Source organism: Cuculus canorus, chromosome 4, assembly GCF_017976375.1.
Source record: "Cuculus canorus isolate bCucCan1 chromosome 4, bCucCan1.pri, whole genome shotgun sequence".
NCBI lineage: Eukaryota > Metazoa > Chordata > Aves > Cuculiformes > Cuculidae > Cuculus > Cuculus canorus.
The window spans coordinates 9,812,747-9,835,145 of record NC_071404.1 but is presented as its reverse complement, the minus strand read 5'-3'; the positions used below and the strand labels follow the sequence as shown (position 1 = coordinate 9,835,145).

General features: G+C 39.9%; 1 protein-coding gene across 5 annotated transcripts in view; it reads right to left on the bottom strand.

The window, feature by feature from the left end:
• The window catches only part of NSD2 (nuclear receptor binding SET domain protein 2), a 105,734-nt gene that overhangs the window by 60,072 nt on the left and 23,263 nt on the right, over window positions 1-22,399 (bottom strand). For 4 of the 5 annotated variants that reach the window (XM_054065565.1, XM_054065567.1, XM_054065570.1 and 1 more), the window contains exon 2: window positions 2,815-3,440. In XM_054065565.1, the coding sequence (XP_053921540.1) occupies window positions 2,815-3,411 (597 nt within the window). In that variant the 5' untranslated portion in view covers window positions 3,412-3,440. Of the gene's footprint in view, window positions 1-2,814; window positions 3,441-18,153; window positions 18,291-22,399 lie in introns of those variants that run through there. The other variant, XM_054065566.1, reaches the window with a different exon arrangement.

Genomic DNA, 22,399 nt, shown 5'->3' with positions numbered 1-22,399 from the left:
TGTCACACCACCATTGGTGTAGTTGGCATAAAAGTTGCTAAATGTCTTATCAGAAGGGGTCTGGATTTCAAATTAGGTGGAGAATCAGCAAGGTGAGGAGAAGAAGCATGAGTAGGGAGGAAAGAAGCATGGCTTGTCCCACTTTCTCTCCTTTACCTTGGAAATGTGAAAGTAGTACAGCTGCTTCTCAGAGGCCTGGAAAAGGTGGTGGTTATCAACAGAAATCTAATTTGCATCAGAGCAAGGCAGATCACGTTTTATTCCCAAATGAAAACTGACTTGCAGGTAAAAGTTTTAAACAGCCTTCCTTTCTGTTAACGAGAAATGCCCAAACAACAAGAAAACCTAACAACAGAGCACTGGAACATTTGTTAAATGATATGCCTCTCACCTCGGCAAGATAGTAATCTGCTATGTCCTTCAAACAGAGAGATAATTACCTTACATAAAAGGTAGTATTTGAACCATGTTATTTTTGCTAAATGAAAAGAATACGAGCTTGGACAACAAGAAATCAAGAGAGAAACCAGCCCAGAAATAAAACCAGACAAACAGGTTCTACATTAACTTGTAAACTACAATAAGCAGATATCTAAGTGCAAAATTAATCAGCTTTTACTCCAAGGATATTTCTCCAACTTCCACTGTGCATCCACAATCAGCTACATAAAACCACAGTATGAAGCACTAACATTAAGGTTGATGTTGGTGATGAAATAACAGATTAGGAGCTTGAAACCTAAGAACAACAATACCCAGATATTAGTTATGATCACATGCATATTACTAGCCTACATCTAGACAAACATCTGAAAAACCTCCTTCAGCATGTTCCCTAGTATTTTTTTCTTCTTTTATTTTAAACCTGCAGTTGCAAAACCTCCTTGTGAGAGAAAGAAAAGCCCTAGACTTTTTACAGTCGAGGAGTTGCATCATAAAGCAACAATTTGTGACCTTCAAGTGCTTTTCCCTTTGCCCTTTGTGATTTAAAGAACACTATGCAAGAAAAAAAGCCAGAGGTATGACATTCTGTTTCAAATGCTCTGAAAAGAGTCAGTTTATAATACTGTAAAGTCTCAGATCAAGCAGGTGGTTGTCCAGATTTGGTAGGTTGGTTGCTTACCAGTTTGGCACAGGAGCAAGTAACCCTATCACTCTCCAGGCATCAGGCCTCAAACACTAGGAAATGTTGACGTGGTTTCCTCCTGACCATTTCTAGGCAAAAGGCAACTCTAAGAAGCCAGAGTTTAATCTTGAACCAGGAAAAATTATCACCCTTAATCAACTACCGATTTGAAAGGCATCGGCATAAACTGTAGATAGGCAAACTAAATATTGCCTCATCCTTCTAAAAAAAGAGAAAAAAAGCCACATAAATACGATACAGTTGTTGATGCTAACAAATATGCCGCCTTTTAGTTCAATTTAGCCTCATTAACCATGAACAGGAAAAATAATTATTCCAATTATTGACTGTGCCCATACTTCTTACCTCTGAGTAGTGATTTGGAAAAGTCTGGACAAAAAGTCTGAATTAGTGTTGAAAGATTCTCCTTAAAGAGCACAAATTCTCCAATAAAATTCTTAAAAGCATCAGTACTGATTGTTCTAGGATGGATAACATAGTCTAAACATAAATAAATCATAACTATTTCTGATACTTAGACTGCTTACACAGTTTCATAAACTCATTCATTAAGTAGTTTAATGAAAATAAGGGTAAATAGAATCAGTAATACAGCAGCTATGTGTGTGGATCTTCTCTGCACATGTGACCTTGGGAGAAAGTAGGAATCAACACTAACTAGTAAACTTGCAGCTGGCAGAAAACTACAATATATATCTTGCTCTTAAGATTTGTAAAAGCAGGACCTGTTCACTAGCAAAAGCATTCGTTAATGTTTACCATTGTGATACAACGCTATTGTGAATTACTCACCAAGAAACTTAATATACATAGAAGTATCCCTGCAACATAGGTTTCTTCCTCCAAGACAAAATGATGGCAAACAGTATTTCTTTAAATGGAGTCTAGCAACATTAACTAAGTAAAGGGGGAAAAGGGCTCCCAGCAACATTCTTATTTACAACTCAATGAAGCAAATCTTGAAGTGAAATTTCCATTTCTCCTCTCCCCATATTTAAGAAAAACCCTAAAAGGGATGAGCTTCCCCACGGAAGTTAATAACATTTAATACAAGTATCTAGACCTTTTAAATGAATACAATTCACTAGGTTATAGCAAGTAAACCCCTCTTTTTTCAGATGACAAATAAGGGTAGGGACTACATTCCAACTGCCAACATCTGAAGGTAAAGAGCTTACTTTATCAGCCAACTGGCAGCTGAGTACAATTTTCTTTAATACGGAACTAGGAACATTTCTTTTGAGACATCTGGTTATTAGGAAGCCAGAATACCTCATTCTCCAACAGTTAAAGGCCATCTCTAAATGTAGAGGCGTCCCCAGCTCCCTGCCCAGGTGCACATTCTGGCTAGGTCTTGGCTGCACAGCTGGATGAAGCTTCCGTTTCATACATCCCCTACTACCACATGCCCTGATTTGCTTTGGAGACCTATTTTACTTACATGGAAACAGAATTTATGGGGTACTCCTAGCATAAACAAGAAACACGGACTGGAACAAGAGTGCATTTGTCCTTCATTAAGACAAAGAAAGAGGGTTACAGAAAGAGACCTGTTTGTGGGAAGCACCTACTGAAATACCCAAAATGAAGATTAGCATATAAACAAATGCAATCTCAGTATGATTAACAAACCTAACAAAAGAAATAATATAAAAACCAAGTCCTACCTTCTTTTCAGTGGGGCTTGAGGTCTTTGATACTAATGCTGCTTCAACAAGACCCTGCTCAAGTAAGGAGTCATATTTTATGCTTCTTTTTCTGTTTCTCCTCTCCTTGTTTGCTGGCTTTTGTTCATTTTCCTCTGACTGAGACACATCTGCACCATTGTCTCCACAAATGGAAGATTCAAAAAGAGGCTTTCCATTCATGTAGGTTTTAGTGATTTTCAGCTTAATTTCTGGAGAGCCATTCTTGATAGGAGTAGCGTTGGGTGGTGTTCCAACTCCCTTTATTTCCTGGGGTTCAAAGCGCAGCTTGGCTTCTTGGGCCCCAGATTCACCATTAAACACACGAGAGGTTAGATCTTTCAATTTATCCGCTGGAATAAACGGAAGAGCCTCATGGCCATTATATTTTTGCATGACACCTTCCTGTAGGGTGGCAGAAAGTTGTGCTTTGCCCAAGTAGACGGAACACTCACGATTCACTTCACAATTCTGAGTTTTCCCGTTGGTATTTCCAAGGATCTCTGGTACCTGCTTCATTTTGATGTAGTTAATTTTTCGAGTTAACAGTTGAGAACTTCTTTTGATGCTACAGTCCATTCAGCCCAGATGTTTCCAGTCTTACACTGCTATATTAAGAGAGAAAGACAGAGAATATTTTTAACAACACAGAAATGCCAAAAGCTACCAAGTATTTAGATTGGTATGTCTCCACTAATAAATATAACAGTGTACATCATCTGAACTTTACTAATGTGTTGCTTACAATCTTCATAACCAAAATAACTCGATATCTGTTAATGGGCATTATGAAAAACTCCGAGAATAATGGATTGATGAAATAATCCATTTCATTAAAATCAAAGAAGAGCAAAATCACAGCTTTCATTTTAGCAATCTACAGCATGAATCTTACCCAGAAGTACCGCACTGTTTAAAACAAGTTAGACCTCACATAATATTAATAAACAACATAAAACAGATAAGTTTATTCCTAAGAGGTCATGTCAGCGTTAAAACCTCACTGGCTGCATCACTGTAGCTTCTACACCATGGACAGCAGCACCACAAGCTCCTCTTCCTCACTCTACAGACAGGCCCTACACCTTGCACCAAACACACGTCCCGAGGAAACACCACTGCTCAGTCTTCAGATGTATCCCAAAGCCTTCTGGCTATAAGAACAAATGAAAGGCGAGTATTTTTTATCACGAATACCAGCCCACTGGGAAAGAGTGAACCTTCAGGCCAGTGGCCACACTATGCAAAATTTAACTGGTCAAAGCAACTGCAGGAGTTTCAGCTTTTTAGTAACATTATCATCACCTAAGACCCATTTTTCATACAGACTTCTGAAAACACCCAAAAGCTAAAACTGCACTATTATCTACCCTAGACAGGTTTTCTGAGAGTTCTAAAAGCTAACCTTGCCCATTTCAACATTATACTATCGTAGCAGACAAATGAATCTGTCAGGATCCCTCCTTTGTGCTCCTAGACCAGGCAATATGATAATTTTCATTTTTTAAATTCATATGCATAGAATCCTCTTATTATCAGGTCCAGTGTATACATAATATAGAGAAATACACAATCATAAATATTATGAAAGCTCAGCACAATAATCATCATATCCATGCTCAAGGTAACAAATTTTATACATGATTAAGTCCAAGAACTGTCACATCGAATAAAAAATTCATCAAATCCAGTCTCACATGATTCCAAAACATTGCAGTAAACCCCGTAATGAATAACTATTGCACTGTTGGTTGCCATGGAAGAAATCTCCTCTGAATCTCACCACCTTGTTTATGAATGTACACAGTTTTAATACTTATAACTGGCATACTCCCAAATCTTACGTATTTGCTACCTCTACATAAGGAGCAGCAATGTACAAATGCTTGTAATTGAGCATTACCCTAGCCTGATAAAGCTTCTTAAGGGTGTCAAGCCTGAATTGAAAGCAATTGGCCAACATGAAACCTCTTCATGTACTAAGCTGCAGGCAAAAAAAAAAAAAAAAAAAATCCAAAAATGCTAGCTCCATCATCCCTAACAAATGATCCCATGTCCTTTACATGCTGCTCTAAGGTACCTACAAGATAAAAGGGTATGTCTCCATACAAGCTATACAGCCTCATTTGAGAGATTAAAACTGTTCTCAAGGATAAACAGCAGCCTGAAAAGCTGGCAGTTAACAAGGGAAGAGCAAGTATACCTGAACTCCAACTGCATCTGCCACAGGAAAGGTTCTAATCTTTCTTCAACCAGATGAAGTCTGGATTACCAATAAATTCTCTGATAAAATGAGTGGAAACTAGCCAATGGCATTAACCCTGCTGAAGTGGAGCCAGAGGCAAAAGGAAACTCAAACCTCCACCAGAACAGAACAAAGGACTCACTAAACTGAAAGAAAATTCATGTAATTTCACAGGATCCTCTCTGAAAACATGGACATGAGACAGACTCTCAACCCAATTAATAATACTACAATGTTTCAAGCTGTGATTCAGCAGATTTAACTGAAATCAGATTTATTTTAAGAAACAACTGATGACAAATTCTGTAAATCTCTAGGCAAAAGGCAAATCCATTACGGAACATGTGACGCTTATGGTTACAGAGATGACAGCATCCTTAAAAAAAGAAACAACACCCAAAACATTGAATTGTTGCTAAAGCTGTACTTCCTTCCCACAAATTCTCAACAGAGCAAGCCAGAATGCAAAACAGAGATTTGATTTGGGCATCTACATTCCCCTCTATATAAAAAATAAGCTTCCAAGTGAGTGGCTTTCCTGCGGCTGCGGACGCCCTCCTGTGGTTGCCTGAACAGCCAGAGCAGCACCACCGCGGCTCCCCACTTCCCTACTGCCAAGCACAGCTTCTCACAAAAAGGCTTTCACCAAGAACAACTTGTGTGACTTACTCCTGTCCATCAACTACACAAGTTAAGCAGAAAAACATTTTTTTTAATAGGGCTCCATCAGCCGCTTACCAGAGCCTGCATTTCTGGATCGAGATGCCTGCATTTTGTACTGCTGTCTGATTTAATCCCTAATTCTGCTAGTATTGTTTTGTCTTGATTAATAGTAACTCCCACTCTCATCACTTATCTCTTTAAGCTAGAAAGCCATCAGGAATGAGGCACACCAGGACAACTCAAAAAAAAAGCAATAAATAATCAAATTAGATTATCTTACTGGTGTGCTTGATCTCAAAACACTGAATGCATTAAAAAACTGATAGTTTAAGAGCTTCAAAACATAAAAAAAAAAAAAAAATCAGAGTCACAGCGTAACTTAGTGCTTCCTGAGATCATCTATTCAATACCGATCAAGCTGCTGATGACCATGTCTGAACGGTGACGAGTAAATAACTATGTGAAAAGACAAGGCTTCAAAAGTTACTCTCTTTCTAACTAATTGAACTAAGGCTAATAATTCCATATTATAACACCACCCAGTGAAAGACTCTGAACTTTTAGGGGTTACCTTGATTTGTCTGAAGATACACAGTATGTATGTTCTAGAACTTCAGTGAGGGAAGGTTCAATTAATGATTCTCTCCAAAACAAGTCACTAAAAAATGCTGAAAAGCACTGGAAAAGGCCCCTCAAATTGCTAGAGCCTACAGACACAACAAATCCAGTATAACTGCTAAAGAGAAGTTGATGCACCCAGACCAACAGTAAATGGGAAGATGAAGATAAAGGCAGTAATTTGAGTCAGTAAAATCATCAGAACCATTAGATACTGATCACAGAATATGGAAAATAGACCATGTTTGTACAAAGATTTAATGAAGCCAGATGAAAAAAGGCTTACAGTAAGAGGCAGAATAACGGGCAAGGAAAACAGATGTGAGTTCCTACAAGTAAATCTCCCCTACCACTAGGGAGATGAGACTTGACGACTAACCTGCAAGTTGCCCTCTACATCTCTAGGACAAGCAATGGAGGGCAATGGTTGCTATGCACCTCTGTCCTCCTTGTAAAAAAATAAGCTACACGGAGGGGTCCTGTTAAATGGAAGAAGCTAGCAAATCTACACACAGGATTAACAGAGTTTCAAGAAAGAAGGACAAAATTGAAGCTACTTAAATTTTGCATAATGTTTGTTATCTAAAATTCATGGTAGCACAATACCATAAGCAAGAAAAAAGACTAAATTGTTTGTGAGAGGAGGACAATGGGTCAGAAAAGAAAAAGGGCAAGGAAAGAAAATAGATAACCCAGCGTAGTACTGTGAGTTTAAAATTAATGCGAGGAGATCTAGAAGGCAGGACACAAAATAAGGTGAGACAGATCGCAGACAAGATATGGTTGATCAGAGTTGTACAAGTAAGGTCCTGAAGCAGCTGTGCATATGATTAGATTTGGTAGTTAAATTAGTGCACTCATGCTGGACCACCATATCACGCAGAAGTGAAAGCAATCCCTTATCTTTTTCTTAGATGACTGTGTATCTATAGAAAAGGAAACCCGGGGGGAGGGCAGGGAAAGGAAGGGGACAAAAGTACCACACACGAGTAGCAGCTAATGAGCTTAAGTTAGTATAGGTCCCACATTGAGGGTCTGGTGACCCAACAAGCACCATTTTCACTACCAAAGAGGAAAAAACATGATAGCCAAGTAGTCTGCTGAATAAACATGATATTTTGGCTTGTGAACGAATAGCTTTCAGTAAGCTAAACATTTACCTTATCAGAGAAAGGTCTCTAGATATTTTAATCAGACAATGACAATCAGACACTCCCTGCAATGGCTTCGTACACATTCTCATACTAAAAAAAAACTTCTACATGAGACAAATGATTTTGCAGGCATTTTAAATAATGTTATTAATTACTTGAAGGTCCAATCTGACAGGAGCCAAGAGCCAAATACAGTTAGTCTGCATGACAGATTCCTCCTTCACTGTCCAGGCCACTATCATTTATGTGATATTTATTATTCATTTCTTCCACATCTGCTGCAATTTCAGAGATGCATTTTTTGCATGTCAGAAATAATAGAGTAGTCCATTCCTTCCAATTCTGCCAAAAGGAGTGAACAGAGAAAGTAATCAACAACAAGCATCACTACTAAATACCACTTTTGTTCTATCTAAGGGTTTTCTTAAAGCCATTTCTCAGGTGAATTGCTTGGGGGGGGGAAATGACACACCTAAAATACAAATTAACAGTAAGGGAACAGTTACACACAAAATCTATTTTTTTTACCTACAAACAAGACTTCTGTCTGGCACTGAAAAAGCTAATACATGGCTGCTGCTTTTTTCTGTAAAGACAGCCTTTTGATAAGTCTTCTCCATTCCCTCACCAATTTTAAGACCAAAGGCTTTCCTATATTCAGACCAGAATGAAACAAAACACTTAAAGAGATCAGTGATGTTACAACACCTTCTTGCTTATAATACATGGGAAACTTGAGTATGCTTAGTCACGTCACCATGTATAAAACCCCTAAAATATCAAATAAGAGTAAAGATATTTACTCTCATGCAGTACATTATGGCTGTTTTTCACTTTATTAAAATGAAAAATTACTACAGGATCTAAATAGGATTTACTTTTAGAAGACACCACATAACTGAAAATCACATTGTGGGTTTGCCAGAAATGGTTACCAGCTTTATTCAGCAAATTCAAAAGCACTCTCTTTCATGAAGAAAATCACTACTGTAGTAGTTGATAGAGAGCTGAAAATATTTATACCAAAACTTTAACAATTTACCACTACTCTTAGTAAAGACCTAGGAAAGCAAAAAGAATAAAAAAAGTAAACTTTAGTTCAAAGAAGCAAATTTTAAGTTAAGAACAGATGAAATGAAGACTACATTAACCTTGTGGTAGTATACAATGATTTCAAGTTAACCAGTCAGCTGGCAAGGCTGACCCACAAAGTACTTCTAAATGAGTACACAAAAATTTCTTTACACTTATAGTACATAATGATTATAGAGACATATACATTCGCACAAAAAGATCATGTCAAGAATTGTGTGAAAAAGGTTAGCGAACTTACAGTTGCACTTACACTTATTTGCCACCAAATGTTTTTTTTTAAAAAAAAATTAGCATCGATATTTTTTAACTTGCTTTTCCCTATTGGATAGGATTTCAGAATGTAATTGTTAGTGTCTTTTGTATCAACTGCAATGGGTATTTTGCCTTTTCATGAAGGCAATAGGCAATACCAGCTTGTACAGTTAAGAACTGCAGAGTGTCAAGTGAAGAATTTCTTTGCTTCAAATGTTTCTTACTACTGCAGAAAGCAAGCTTACAAAAATTGACAGACTTTAATTCTATTCCTCCTCAGGAAAGGCTTTTGCAACCAACCCTTGCTGCTGAGGGTAAAGCTAGAAGATTTTTTAACAGGACTCCTTCACATTAATTTGTTTTCTCAAAAATCAGAAGAGACATTCTTTTTCCACTGCTGCAGAAATTGGATTTTGTCACTTCCACTCTTGCTGCTAAAGGTGGGTGGTAGAGGAAGGAGATAAATATGAGTAAATTCAAATTCTTGTAAAACATTGTATGTCTGTCTGAAGAGAGAACATAGATACTACGTTGGAGGGACCACAAATCAAAGGGAAAAGAATTGCTTCTCTGCAGGTGAGCAGAGAGGAACATTGGTGCCTCAGCTGGCAGGAACCACTGCATTTACAACCACTATTTAATAAACACTAAAAGGTAGGGCTCAACAGTTGCTTAACAAAAGGCTAAAAGTAAATAAATAAATAAATAAAATTTTGTTTTCAAATGCAAATTACAGACTTTTCTGTCTCCTGAAGAGCTCCAAATGGGTTCAGCTAAAGGGAATGGCCCCTCTCCAGCAAAACACTCATTCAAGTCTAGTTCTTTACTCATCAATGAATTTACGTCTCTCAGGTGGACCAGGGTTGTGCATCTGGCATCTACTTAGTTTGGGAATGCAGAACCAAACACATTCTCAAATAGCTCAGCACTTTGGTGCAGAGATCCTTCTTTATTTATGCTTTTTCACCTAGTCCCAGCCTACTTTAATTTCCCACCCCTTCTTTAATTCCACTGCTTTATCTTTTCAGCACCCTACCTCTGATCCTTGCACCGTACCTTGAGGACCTGGATCCCCTGGTTCTAGGTAATATTCACTGCAGTAGATAAATGTGCTACAGTCTGTTTCCTCTTCACTGTGCCAATGATTCTGACCTTATTCCCAAATGCAGTCATGACAGCATAGCAATTGCCTGAAGCTTCACTGCAAATATCACAAAAATTTCTGGTTTTGCAAATTCTGAGACGGGAAGATCCAATCTGGGATGACACCACAAAATAAGTTATCAATATAAGTAATGAATCAAACCATAGTATTAAGAAAATGTCATCTGCTACACCCCTACAGAAATAAACAGCGTTACCCAGATAAGACTAGACAACAATTAATTTTAATACAGAGGATACAATCATTTTGCCCAGACCCTTAAAAATCTGCTGTCTTTGTCTAACACAGCATTAAAACCTGTTCACCCAAGCGGGTAGATTTAGATGCCAGAAGCACACTCGGTGCATTAGAATAATTCTAAAAAGCAGCACTGTGCCACTGCTGTACATCATGCCTTGTCTACACTTCAAAGCCTAGTCAGCTATACGTAAACGTAGGAGAGTACCATAATCTTTATCACGGAGCAGTATTTGGGCACACTGCCTTTATGTGGACAGGTAACACAAAAATCTTATTTTTTTTCATCCACTATATTCAACCTCACATCCCATAATATTATATACAGAACTGGACAGCAAAGTTCAGAGGTAATTAATACCGATTTAATGGCACTACAGAATTTTACTTACAGACCTGCACCTTTCCTCAAGAACTATATACATCTATATCTGATCAATGTAACTGTGTCTGTAAGGTAACGTAATGTAATCCTGGCCACACTGTGCTAATTCTGGTCTACTTTATACAGACTACAACTACATACCTGCAATTATGGTAATTATTTAATCTATTACCTTGAAGTAAAAAACATACACACAACTGGCAGACCTATGCCAGGAACTCTCAAACAAGGCATGAGCTCACAAGATACTTAGAACATTAGATCCTCTCCAAACAGATTCAAATACTTGCTAATAAGTGGCCTTTCTAGTTTGGGCATTATTTGAAGTATCTCCCTGTGCTGGGTCTTGAACATGGTCTTGACAAAATGCATTACTGCCATTCACAGTGTGTCAATTCCCTATCTATATTTTTTTTTGTTACATCAACATCAAGAATCTCTCCAGAAGAAAAATTATAATGACTGTTACAGGTAAAAGGTCTGGAATTTGAGGCAAGTTTTACGTTTCTGCAGATACGTGTAGCTTAACCCTTTAACTTGGGAGACAGAAATATAAAACACTTTCTTGTCCAACAAGCCAAATCCTTGTCCACATTCCAAAATGTTTGTGTCGAGAGGTTTGCAATGGGTTTCTCTTATGTTTGCTGTCCTTCCTCTCAGCACTGCATTCACTCTGTGGATTACTTCACTGCCTCATCAAATTTAGTTCTTTAGACAAATTTTGTTGTGCCTAGTTTGCATGGGGATACCTAAAAAGCTTTGACTGTAGAAATAAGTTATTTTAAGCAATTGTAGTTGCTGTCCTTACTTGCAGAGTTTCTGGCAACTCAACGATCACTACCGCTTGAGCCAAGCATTCATCTGATGAATGGATATTGTAGATGTACTTTCTACTATACATGTTAAATGTGGTACTTTTGGGGTTTTTTTTTTTTTTTTGCAGTATTGCTGAATTTTAGTCATGTTCCACATTTCATCACAGCATTTGTTTCCAGTTTGTTCAGGAGTGCTACTGTAAAACAGCTTCTGATGGTCTGCATTTTGCATCCACAGTAAAATTAAAACACTAATCTAATTCTAAAGTACCTGATTGAAATTTCTTGGCAACTGTATAGTACAATGATCCATATTCATACCTTCATCCTACACCGCTCTCCAAGGTTCATACTTTGGCTTAAATCCCTCTGGCTTTATTATCAGACTAGAATCTGGGCATTCTTTACTCCAGAGATAACACCCCAATTTACATGTTTCAGAGTGCCAGTGCAGTCAGGTTCTTTGCTCCGATGGCATTCCACCAGGGCTGGCAAGTTCCACAACTAATTTATCTGATACATGATCTTGGGAACCTCAGCTCCACAGACTAACCCATGGCACAGCAGGAACGTTTACACTCTGACTTATTATAATGAATAAGTGAAATGGGTCCCAAATATGGTGACAGGAGACTGCATCTCCTTCCTATTGCTTCTTTTATTCTAACTAGCTTTTCAAAATATTTCAAACGGTGTTTAGACCACGTTTCTAATAAAGTCTTCCCTAATCTCAGCCTTCTTTCTTGAAAATATTTTGTCACAAATTATTCCATCTTTTGCTCCTTGGTGCCTGCCTCTCTTATTTAGTAAGGCAGAGGAAAAAAATTCACTCTCTATTACGCTTTTGCCCATGGCAAAGAAAACGTGGAATTTTGATTTTAGCCCTCAAGGCCAAATATGTTTAAAGATGATTTTCTAATTTGTTATGTGTTTTAGCACAGATGTGAGATGTCAGTATTTTATTATTGTGATGTGAGGCACAAGTGAGAAAGTGTTTCAGAGACAGTTAAACAGCCATCTCCCTCGGCCAACAGAACAAGACCACCCTATCCTTAACAGACAGCAGGATAAGCATGCTAAAGCTTCTATGAAAATCTATTTCAGCAGCACATCATGCTATAGTCATTTGCCACATATCTATTCTTACCGCAAATATGGGTGAATATGAAATAACTCAAATTAGTGCTGGGGAGCTGAATACTGAAGTTCAAAATAAGATCAAATTGCTATCTTGCACCAAGATAAAAATAGGACAAGTTAAAAGGATAGGAACAAAACTAGAAACTGAGCCACCACATGTTGGGAAGGCTTCCTATTTTAATACATGCTTTAAGTCACTTATATATTTTATTAGTTTCAAATTGTGTCAAGTATGAGAACCTACATCAGTGGTGCCCAAGGGCAAAGTATTTTTGCCCAACACGAGAATACTTTGAAGTACATACGAGCTAGCACTTCACTTTTCCCTACTTGGTCGATTTAATCCAATTTTCATGAAACCTTAAAAAGCTTTTCAAACATCTACTTTCCACACGTAGCTCATCACAACATTATCAGAACAATTCCCATGTAATGATGTTAAGAAATAACGTTAGCAAGGACAGTAGAAAACTTGCTTTTGGTTCAACCATGATTAACAGGTATTTGTTTACTGCACACAAAATGCATTTTAAAAAAAAAATCAGTTTGTGGTATAAACTATTGTGCAGTTTGGACAGAAGCTGCTTTTTAAATGTACCAGAGTCAATAGATTATCCAGTGTTAAAGTTTAAGGTTGCTTGCGAGCAAAGTAATCCATGATGGACTGTGCATTAACCTATCATCACCACACACAAGGTATTAGTATATATGATCTGTTCTCCAGGAATCTTACATATTTTTGTAGCTTGCTGTTCACCAGAAGGGCAGCAGAACAGCGTATGGTTTAAGTTTCCTTTATAATATGTTCCAAAACCTTCGCTTCCTGCTGTTGCTAGAAAATGTAAAATAACTACGCTGGACAACATCAACTTGATCAAAATATTAAAAATAGCACTCAACACATCACTTCTGTAATTTCTGTCAGCGTAAACTGAAAGGAAAAAAGTAAATACACTTATACAACTGTCTTATTACTTCCAATGACTGTAGGTCACAGAGAAGCTAATTTGAACATGCAGTGTAGGGTGAATTTAGGTAGTTTCTCTTTTCCTTCAAAAATGTTCTCAGAACCAAAGACTTCCAAGTAACCATTAATTTTACAGAATAGCTGACCAGTTGAGTCAGCTACATGAATTCACAAGGTGACTATCAGCATGCCAACCAGGCTTTGCTCATTTACCCCCTTTCTCCCAAGACCTCCACAATTATGCACCAAAGGAAATTTGGATTTCTGTGCCAAGCTCTCATGTAACATTATTTTCTCTCTTCACTACCACCTGACCACTTATCCTGGTGCCATATTCCATCTCCATCTTCTCTCTCACACAATCAAGATACCAGCATCAGTGAAGACATTTTTTAAAGCTACAACCTAACCGCTTCCTAAAAACGTGGACTTACTTATCCATTTCGATCCACTTCACTATCTCCATTCTTCCTTCATTGAAAGGCTAGACTCAAGAAATATACCAGATTTATCTCAGCTACTCAACCATAAGGCCATTTCATTTGTCTTTCCAGAAAAGTAATGAAAGACCTCAAATAGCATAGCCACACAGTATTAAAATATGCGGCTATCATCATCTAGGGCATTATTACTAGTCTCAGTAAGCATTTCTTTATCAATGTTTGATTACTGAATGTTATGGTATCTGTTGTTGACATTGTGGATGCTTCCCACTGAGCCACCCAGCGCTCCTGGGTGAGTTTTTTTCCACAGGAAAGGCTGGGTGCTTTACCTCGTTCCACACAAAAAAAATACTTGCAATTTTCATACATTCAACCATCTTCTGTGCTTAAAACTTAAAGAGAAGTCTTGTAGTTACATAAGCAGGAGTGACCAGAGGCAACTGAAATGCTGCAAGAATTGTGCTTGTATCTTCTCCTCATCATGAACTACATTCTTGATCCAGTAATCTGACCAGAGCAGGTGAACCTTTATATACACAGAGTCCCAATGCAGTCAATAGGCTTTGATCGACCACAAGGAAAGGCACACATTTATCAGTCTGTAGAAACAAGGGCCTCACTTGGGAAACACACTGGCACCGGTGGAAAAAAAAAAAAAGCAAGCTCAGTGCAAAAGTGATAGGTGAATGGGCCACAAACAATAGGACACTGAAAAACAATCCCTTCTTTCCATTCCTCTGCTATTTTGTTAGTGCAATGTTTTGGACGCAAACTCATATATATGTATATATAAAAATATATATACACAAATACACGTATGTATGCATACATGTACGCATCAATTTCACTACCCAAATACTAGAAAGCAACCCTCCCTCAACAATTATTTTTGCTTCCACAAAAGTGCGGTTGTTTTTGTTGCAATATCCAGTCTATCGCATGCAGTCAGTAATTTAAATGCAGTAGTCTCATCTGCAAAACAACCATTGGCTTCAGAAAAAGCACACAGCCCTACAGATATTAAAACATTTTTTTATTCTTTACTAGCCATTTAACAGATTCACATTGAACTAAAAGTAAATATATTTTATATTTAATTTCCATTTTCTAAACTACTTTAAACCCTCACCCTTAAAGTATAAATGACCTAGTTTCTTCTGATATTTTCAAGTAATATTTGATAAATTAATATCTGAATTTTTCCAAGTATGTATGAGGGTGAATACTCATATAACCGTCACAAGAATCGGCCATATAGTCCCCAGGAATATTCTGAGATTTTTTTTATTCAAATACTGAAAAAAGGTGGTCATATTTTCTGATGGCTGCATACCAGATGAAAATCACAGCATGCTTTAATACACAATATAGATGCTTACTGAAACAACCAAAAATTGCACATACTCTAAGTACTGAACCCTGAGCTGTCCTGCAAAACAGTGGTTTTATTCAATGATTACATCCAACACTCCAATAATACCACACTGTGAAATCAAGGAGTTTATTAAGGTTGATATGCTAGATTTGCTGAGCAAAATTCCCACAGCAGAACAAGCAAATAGCTTCAGCGATAGATTTACAGAGATGCTACTACTAACATACGAACATTTTGGTGAAGAACCAAATTATCCTTGCAGTCAAAGCCACACATCCTGCGTGTAAGGAATTTTAGTAAGCATATATATATATATATGTCCACACAAACCACTAGCAAGGACTCTTTGCAAAATGTATTACAAACTTCATTGCTACCCTAGTGTTTACAGTTACCTTTCTTAGATATCTGAAAAGACTGAACGCCAAACAAATCTTCCCTTTTTTTTTTTTAAGCAGATCTCATTTAGCTTACTCAGCGTGGGCAGCACCGGCTCCTAAATTTAAGAATCATTATAAACCAATTTTAATGCAAATGCCAATAAGGAAACTATTCATGCACACAAAATACAGGGGCAGTGACTGATACCAGCCTCTCGCCTGTTTAATGCCTTTTAGCAAGAGGCCCGTTTTCTCTGAAATCTGTTTAAATACGCTGTTTACTGTCTCTGTACTTCTACTAGTATTTACTCCTGCTTTCAGCCAACATATTTAAAGAAAAACAAAACCAAAAAGCAAGTATAAATACGTTCAAGAAGTGTGGCAAATTCCCTTCTCCACCCCCAGAGCGGTAAAGCCACAGCGGATGAGCTGTAACTATGGCCTTGGGAATACAAGTTCCCCAGGCTCTTTTACCACACAAATATCAATTCAAGTTACAAGAGCCCTATCCTCTTATACTTTATTAATGAAGATTGAGCCAACGAGCCTGTACGTCTTCCCAAGAATGTTTTCTTCCCGTTTTCCTAACAAGGCTCTCCTGCCACTCAGGTCCAGGATGGACTGCAGAAGGGTGTAAGCAGAAGGATCATCACACCAGTGTTTAGTGGAGGAATAAATCAAACATGGCTTCCCCCTCCATACATTTCCAGAGTTACATCCACTCCTGCTGCCGTACAATTCCAGTCCTACCCGGAGGGAAGGGGCAGGAGCAGCCTCCACCTCCGCACACCCCCACCGCCACGGGGAGGGGGGGACATCTGCAGCCACCCCATCCCTGGAGGCGGCGGTTTAAAGCCCGCGGGAGCGTTTTTCTTTTCTCCCCTTCCTATCGATTCCTATTTCCCTCACACACACACCCTCCCCCCCCCCTCCCCAAGCTCTGATTTTCTTTCTGGTTTGCACTGATTGACTCCAACCCCCTTCCCGGGAGCGGGAGGTGGGACGGGTGGGCACCTCTCCCTTAGCCCTTTATGCTGCCCCCGACCTCCCGCAGCGCCAAGGGGGAGCAGGAGGAGGAGGAGGGGGGCAGGCATGGAGGGGGGGGAAGGATGGAGCTGCAACAGCCGGGACTCGGGCTCCACCGCTCCTCCGCCACCCAAGAGCCGGGCCCGGCCAGCAGCGCAGACCCCCGGGAACCGGGGTGGGAATGGAGTGGCTGGGAATAAGATGGGGGGGGGGGTGGAAATAGGATGGGACGGGGGGGGGTGGAAATAGGATGGGGGGATGGGCATATTTGGGGAGAGGGGGTGGGAATAGACTAGAGTGGTGGGAATAGGATGGGAAGGTGGGAAGATTTGGGGAGAGCGGAGTGGGAATAAGATGGGGAAGATTTGGGGTGGGGGGATGTGGAAATAGGATGGGGAGGGAAGGCTAGGGCAGGGGGGGTGGGAATAAAATAGGGGTGTGAATAGGAAGTGGGAATAGGATGGGGGGTGGGAAGATTTGGGGAGGAGGGAATGTGGGAAGAGGATGGGGGGGGTGGGAATAGGACTGTGGGGGAAGATTTGGGGAGAAGGGATCTAGGAATACGATGGGGGAGGGTGGGAATAGGATGGGGGGACGATTTGGGGAGGGGGGGGTGGAAATAGGATGGGGGGAAAGATTTAGGATGGGGAGGGAAGATTTGGGATGGGGGACGCGGGAATAGGATGGCGGGGGAAGTAGGAATGGGATGGAGGGGGTGCTGCGACCCTCGGGGAGGATCAGGTAGAGGGGATGGGGGAAAGGAGGGATGGAGGGAAGGAGAGGAGGGATGGAGGGAAGGAGAGGAGGGAAGGAGGGAAGCAGAGGAGGGAAGGAGGGAAGCAGAGGAGGGAAGGAGGGAAGCAGAGGAGGGAAGGAGGGAAGCAGAGGAGGGATGGAGGGAAGCAGAGGAGGGATGGAGGGAAGCAGAGGAGGGATGGAGGGAAGCAGAGGAGGGATGGAGGGAAGCAGAGGAGGGAAGGAGGGAAGCAGAGGAGGGAAGGAGGGAAGCAGAGGAGGGAAGGAGGGAAGCAGAGGAGGAGGAGGGATGGAGGGAAGCAGAGGAGGAGGAGGGATGGAGGGAAGCAGAGGAGAGATGGAGGGAAGCAGAGGAGGAGGAAGGATGGAGGGAAGCAGAGCGGGGGGGGGGGGGGTCGAACCAAACGCGCCCCACCGGGAAAGGGACTCGGTAGCCGCGGGCAGGAGCCACGACGCCGGCGAGGAGCCCGCGGGGGGGCGGGTGCCCCGGGCCCGGCCCGCAGCGTCCCCCGCGGGCGAAGGCAGCCGCAGCCGCCGCCGCCGCCGCCTGGGGCCCGCGGGCACGCGCGGCGGGCGCCCTTTCCCCCCCGCCCCAGCCTACCGACCTGTGCCCTATCGCATCCTCGGCCCCGCGGGACCGGGCGGTGGCGGCGGCGCGGGACCGGGTGGCGGCGGGAGCCGAGGCGGACGCGGCGGCGGCGGCTCCGGCGATCCCGCGCGGCGGCCCCGCCCCCTCCTCCGGCCAGAACCAGCGCGAAAAATCCCGCGCGCTGATTGGGCGGCGCCGCCGCGCGGCCCCCGGAGCGGCTGTTTCAAATCCCCCCGCGCGGAGCCGCCCGCACGCGCGGCCTCGCCCGCAGCGCCGCCCGCCCGGCGGGGAGCAGTGCCGGGGGGCCGAGAGCGGCGGGGCGGGGGGGGAACGCCAGCGGACAGACCCTAAACCGATGCGTAAATACCATATGAGAGTAAATAACAAATAATAATAATTGATGCCACTACGCATGATAATATATAATGCTGTAATCTATATATATATGCATATATGTACGTCTATACGTGTCTATGTCTATATGTACGTCTATACATGTCTACACATATATATGTGTATGTATATAATATTATAATGTAACATGTTCTATTCATAATATAATTGATAATTATATAATCATAATACATTGTATTATCTATTCTATTTATGTTGTTATTATATTTGTCTACATAATATACCTACTATATAGGCTTTGTATATTATGTATATTATATACATTATATATGTGTTATATTTGTTATATATGAATGTATATATAACATATACATTTTTATAGATACCTATGTGTGTATATATATTCATATATATACATTCATATATAACATATATATTATTTGTATTATATATTATATTATATATTATATTATATTATATTATATTATATTATATTATACATAGTTATAATGTTGTTATAAATTACTATATAATAGGTATACTATATATACACTATACTATATATATGGTTTAGGGATTGTTAGCAATGGTTGGACTCGATGATCCGGTGCGTGCTTTCCAACCTAGTGATTCTATATACGTTTTATTATACGTTATGTAATTACAACACTTTACATTATAATATTATAGTATGCAATAGTATAAAGTATTATATTAGTATATTCACATTTATATTAGTTATATTACTATATATTACTTTATATTATATAATTACAATATGTTACATTATATTATTGCAACATGCAGTAATAGAAATTATTATATCAGTATATTCTTATTAGTTATATTATTATATAGAACTGTATATGTGATATATTATTATCGCAGAATCATTAGTTGGAAAAGACCTTCGAGATCATCGTGTACCTGTCCGCTACTAAATCACACAATAATTTTGGTTGGAAGGGACCTTAAAGATCATCCAGTTCCAACCCCCCTGCCAGGGGCAGGGACACGTTAATTATATTATTATATATTACTATCTAATATATTCTATATATACATTATATATTGTGTAATTACAATATGTTACATTTACTATTATAATATGCAGTAATAGAATATACATAATAGAATAATATATAAACATCTATGTAAAACTGTAATATATTAAGTATAAATTAGCATAATAAACAGATTACTATAATATATTATTATTTCACATATCATAATACGTATTAGATAAATATATTGTATCATTATTAATATAATTATATATGAATAATAGGTACTGTTATAGTATGATGGCTATAAACTGGAGAGGGGCAGATTTAGACTAGACATAAGGAGGAATTTCTTCACCACGAGGGTAGTGAGGCACTGGCAGAGGTTGCCCAGGGAAGCTGTGGCTACTCCATCCCTGGAGATGTTCAAGGCCAGGTTGGATGGGCCTTGGGCAGCCTGATTATTTTATAATAATAATGTAATTAAGGACTATAAAATATTACATAATATATTAATGTTACCTATTATGTTGATATATTATAATATTATGATTTGATATAATACGCTGTATTATGATATGTTGTATATTCTATTTCTAATATAATCATATAAACCTCCATTTGGGGCATGGGGACGTTCGCGATGGGCTGTGTTCTCTGCTGAACACAGCCCTCCTCACCCTCTGCTGTGCCCTCCTCACCCACTGGCTTCAGCAACTCTCTGGAAACCCTGATTTAAGCCAAATGGTTTGGACTTTCTGTACAAACGCACACAATTTTGAGGCTGTCGGGTGCTTCTTAAACCCGAATTACCCGGGCTGTCTCTTCTGCAAGCACGGCCCGGTTTATTTATTTTAAAGCTTGCATCAAATTAGAATCATAGAATCGTTAGGTTGGAAAAGACCTTTGAGACCGAGTCCAACCATACCTGCCCAGTACTAAACCACATCCCTGAGCACCTCATCCACCCGTCTTTTAAACCCTTCCAGGGATGGTGACTCGCCCACCTCTCTGGGCAGCCTCTGCCAGTGCTTGACAAACCTTTTGATCAAGAGTTTTTTTCTGATATCCAATCTAAACCTCCCCTGGTGCAACTTGAGGCCACTTCTTCTGATCCTATCACTGTTTACTTGACTATAGAGACCAACATCCACATCTCTACAACCTCCTTTCAGGCAGTTGTAGACAGTGATAAGGTCTCCTCTCAGCCTCCTCTTCTCAAGGGTAAACAACGCCAGTTCCCTCAGCCTTGTTCTCCAGCCCTTTCGCCAGCTTTGTTGGCCTTCTCTGGACACACTCCAGCACCTCAACGTCCTTCTTGTAGCGATTCCAACAATCCCAAGCGTACCTGGCTGTGAATTACCCAAGCTGTCTCTTCTGGAAGAACTGCCTGTTTTGTTCATTTTAAAGCTTGCATCAAACTAAGTACATGTGCTTGCAATTTCCCAATTGAAAGTGCATCTATTCTTTAGGCCAAATCGTTAAATGTCATGTTACAGTAGGAACAAACATTCTCATGAACCGTCACGCCAGATAATGTAAAGCAGGTCATGGCCAACTTCTTTCAAGCTTTCGATGGTTTGATAAAGGATTCGTGCAGCACTCGGAACCTGTGCTTTCTGTGCAAGGCTGAGAACAGAGTTCCTCTGTGCTATGGATACTGTGTTAACCTGGTCGCTAAGGGCTGAACTCAGCTCCTGTGAAAGGTAAACAGACGAAAAGGACGAGGGGAACACACCAGCATCGTACTCTCTGTATAATGGTGAAATTATGCCATCTGTTACAGAAAGGCTTAGATTTATTGTTTTCTCCATAATCCTTAATTTACTTTTGCATGTTAAAGTTTGATGGTTTAATGCATGCGTTTAATGGGGGCTGCACCCTTCTTAGTATGGCAGTTAGCAGTTGAGTGCAAACTTAGTGTTAATTACTCAGTGATGAAAAACTTAATCATCGGCTGATTAAAACTTTAATCTCAAGGTGGCTGAAGGAAATCTGCCTATAGAGATAAAGGTACCTTAACTTGTTTTACAGCCTGTCTGTAAAAGAATACACTATCTTTAGGGTGTTAGACAAAGAAGATTTAGCTTCCAAATGTCAGTATTTACAGCATTAAAGAGAAAGTGCCATCACATTTTAAAATAGCTAATTTGAATTAAGTCATGATAATTTTATCTTCCAGCTTCCTCTCCAAAGTTGTTAAATGCAGTTATAGGAAAAAAAAAACAAACCTAGAGGCGCTATTATCAATACAAATAAACAGAATATGTGAATCCTGTTCTTTTGCTACATAAGGGCATTTACAGGTATGTTTTTCTTCCAGAGTTGAACACTACTGCTCACGTGTGAAAAGTACAAAGCATGGCATGTGTGCCAGGGTGCTTGCTGTCCTCCCTCCCCACAAAAAAAAAAACCCAACACTCGTGCAGGAAGCCAGGTTAGTTGACACATATCTAGCACGCCAGTTATTGATATCTGTATTCCTTGGGAATAAATCCCGTGTTCAGGCCCAATGATATAAATCCATCTCAATGCATGACTTACAGAAGAGAAACAAATTCTGTACTTATTACAAATACACAAGACCTTCCAGACACTGTAGTTCTCATGTTTGCTTTCTGTGTCAGTTGCTTAAGATTTAAGAGGTAGGACTTTGCTATCATGATCAAGGTGACAACAAATCTTCCTTAGTCCTTTCGGGTCCTATAGATGACTGGCCCTGTCCATGCCACTCAGATTCACAAACATGTAATTACCTCCCGATAGTCCCCCGTGCAAATTTCCAGGAAAGCTTATGCTGGGAGTTAACACCTTTAACTGGAATAGCACCAGTTTATTCTGTATGTTGACACTGGTGCAAACTTCTCCAACGTCATGACCCTTTCAAACAGAAACTACTCATAC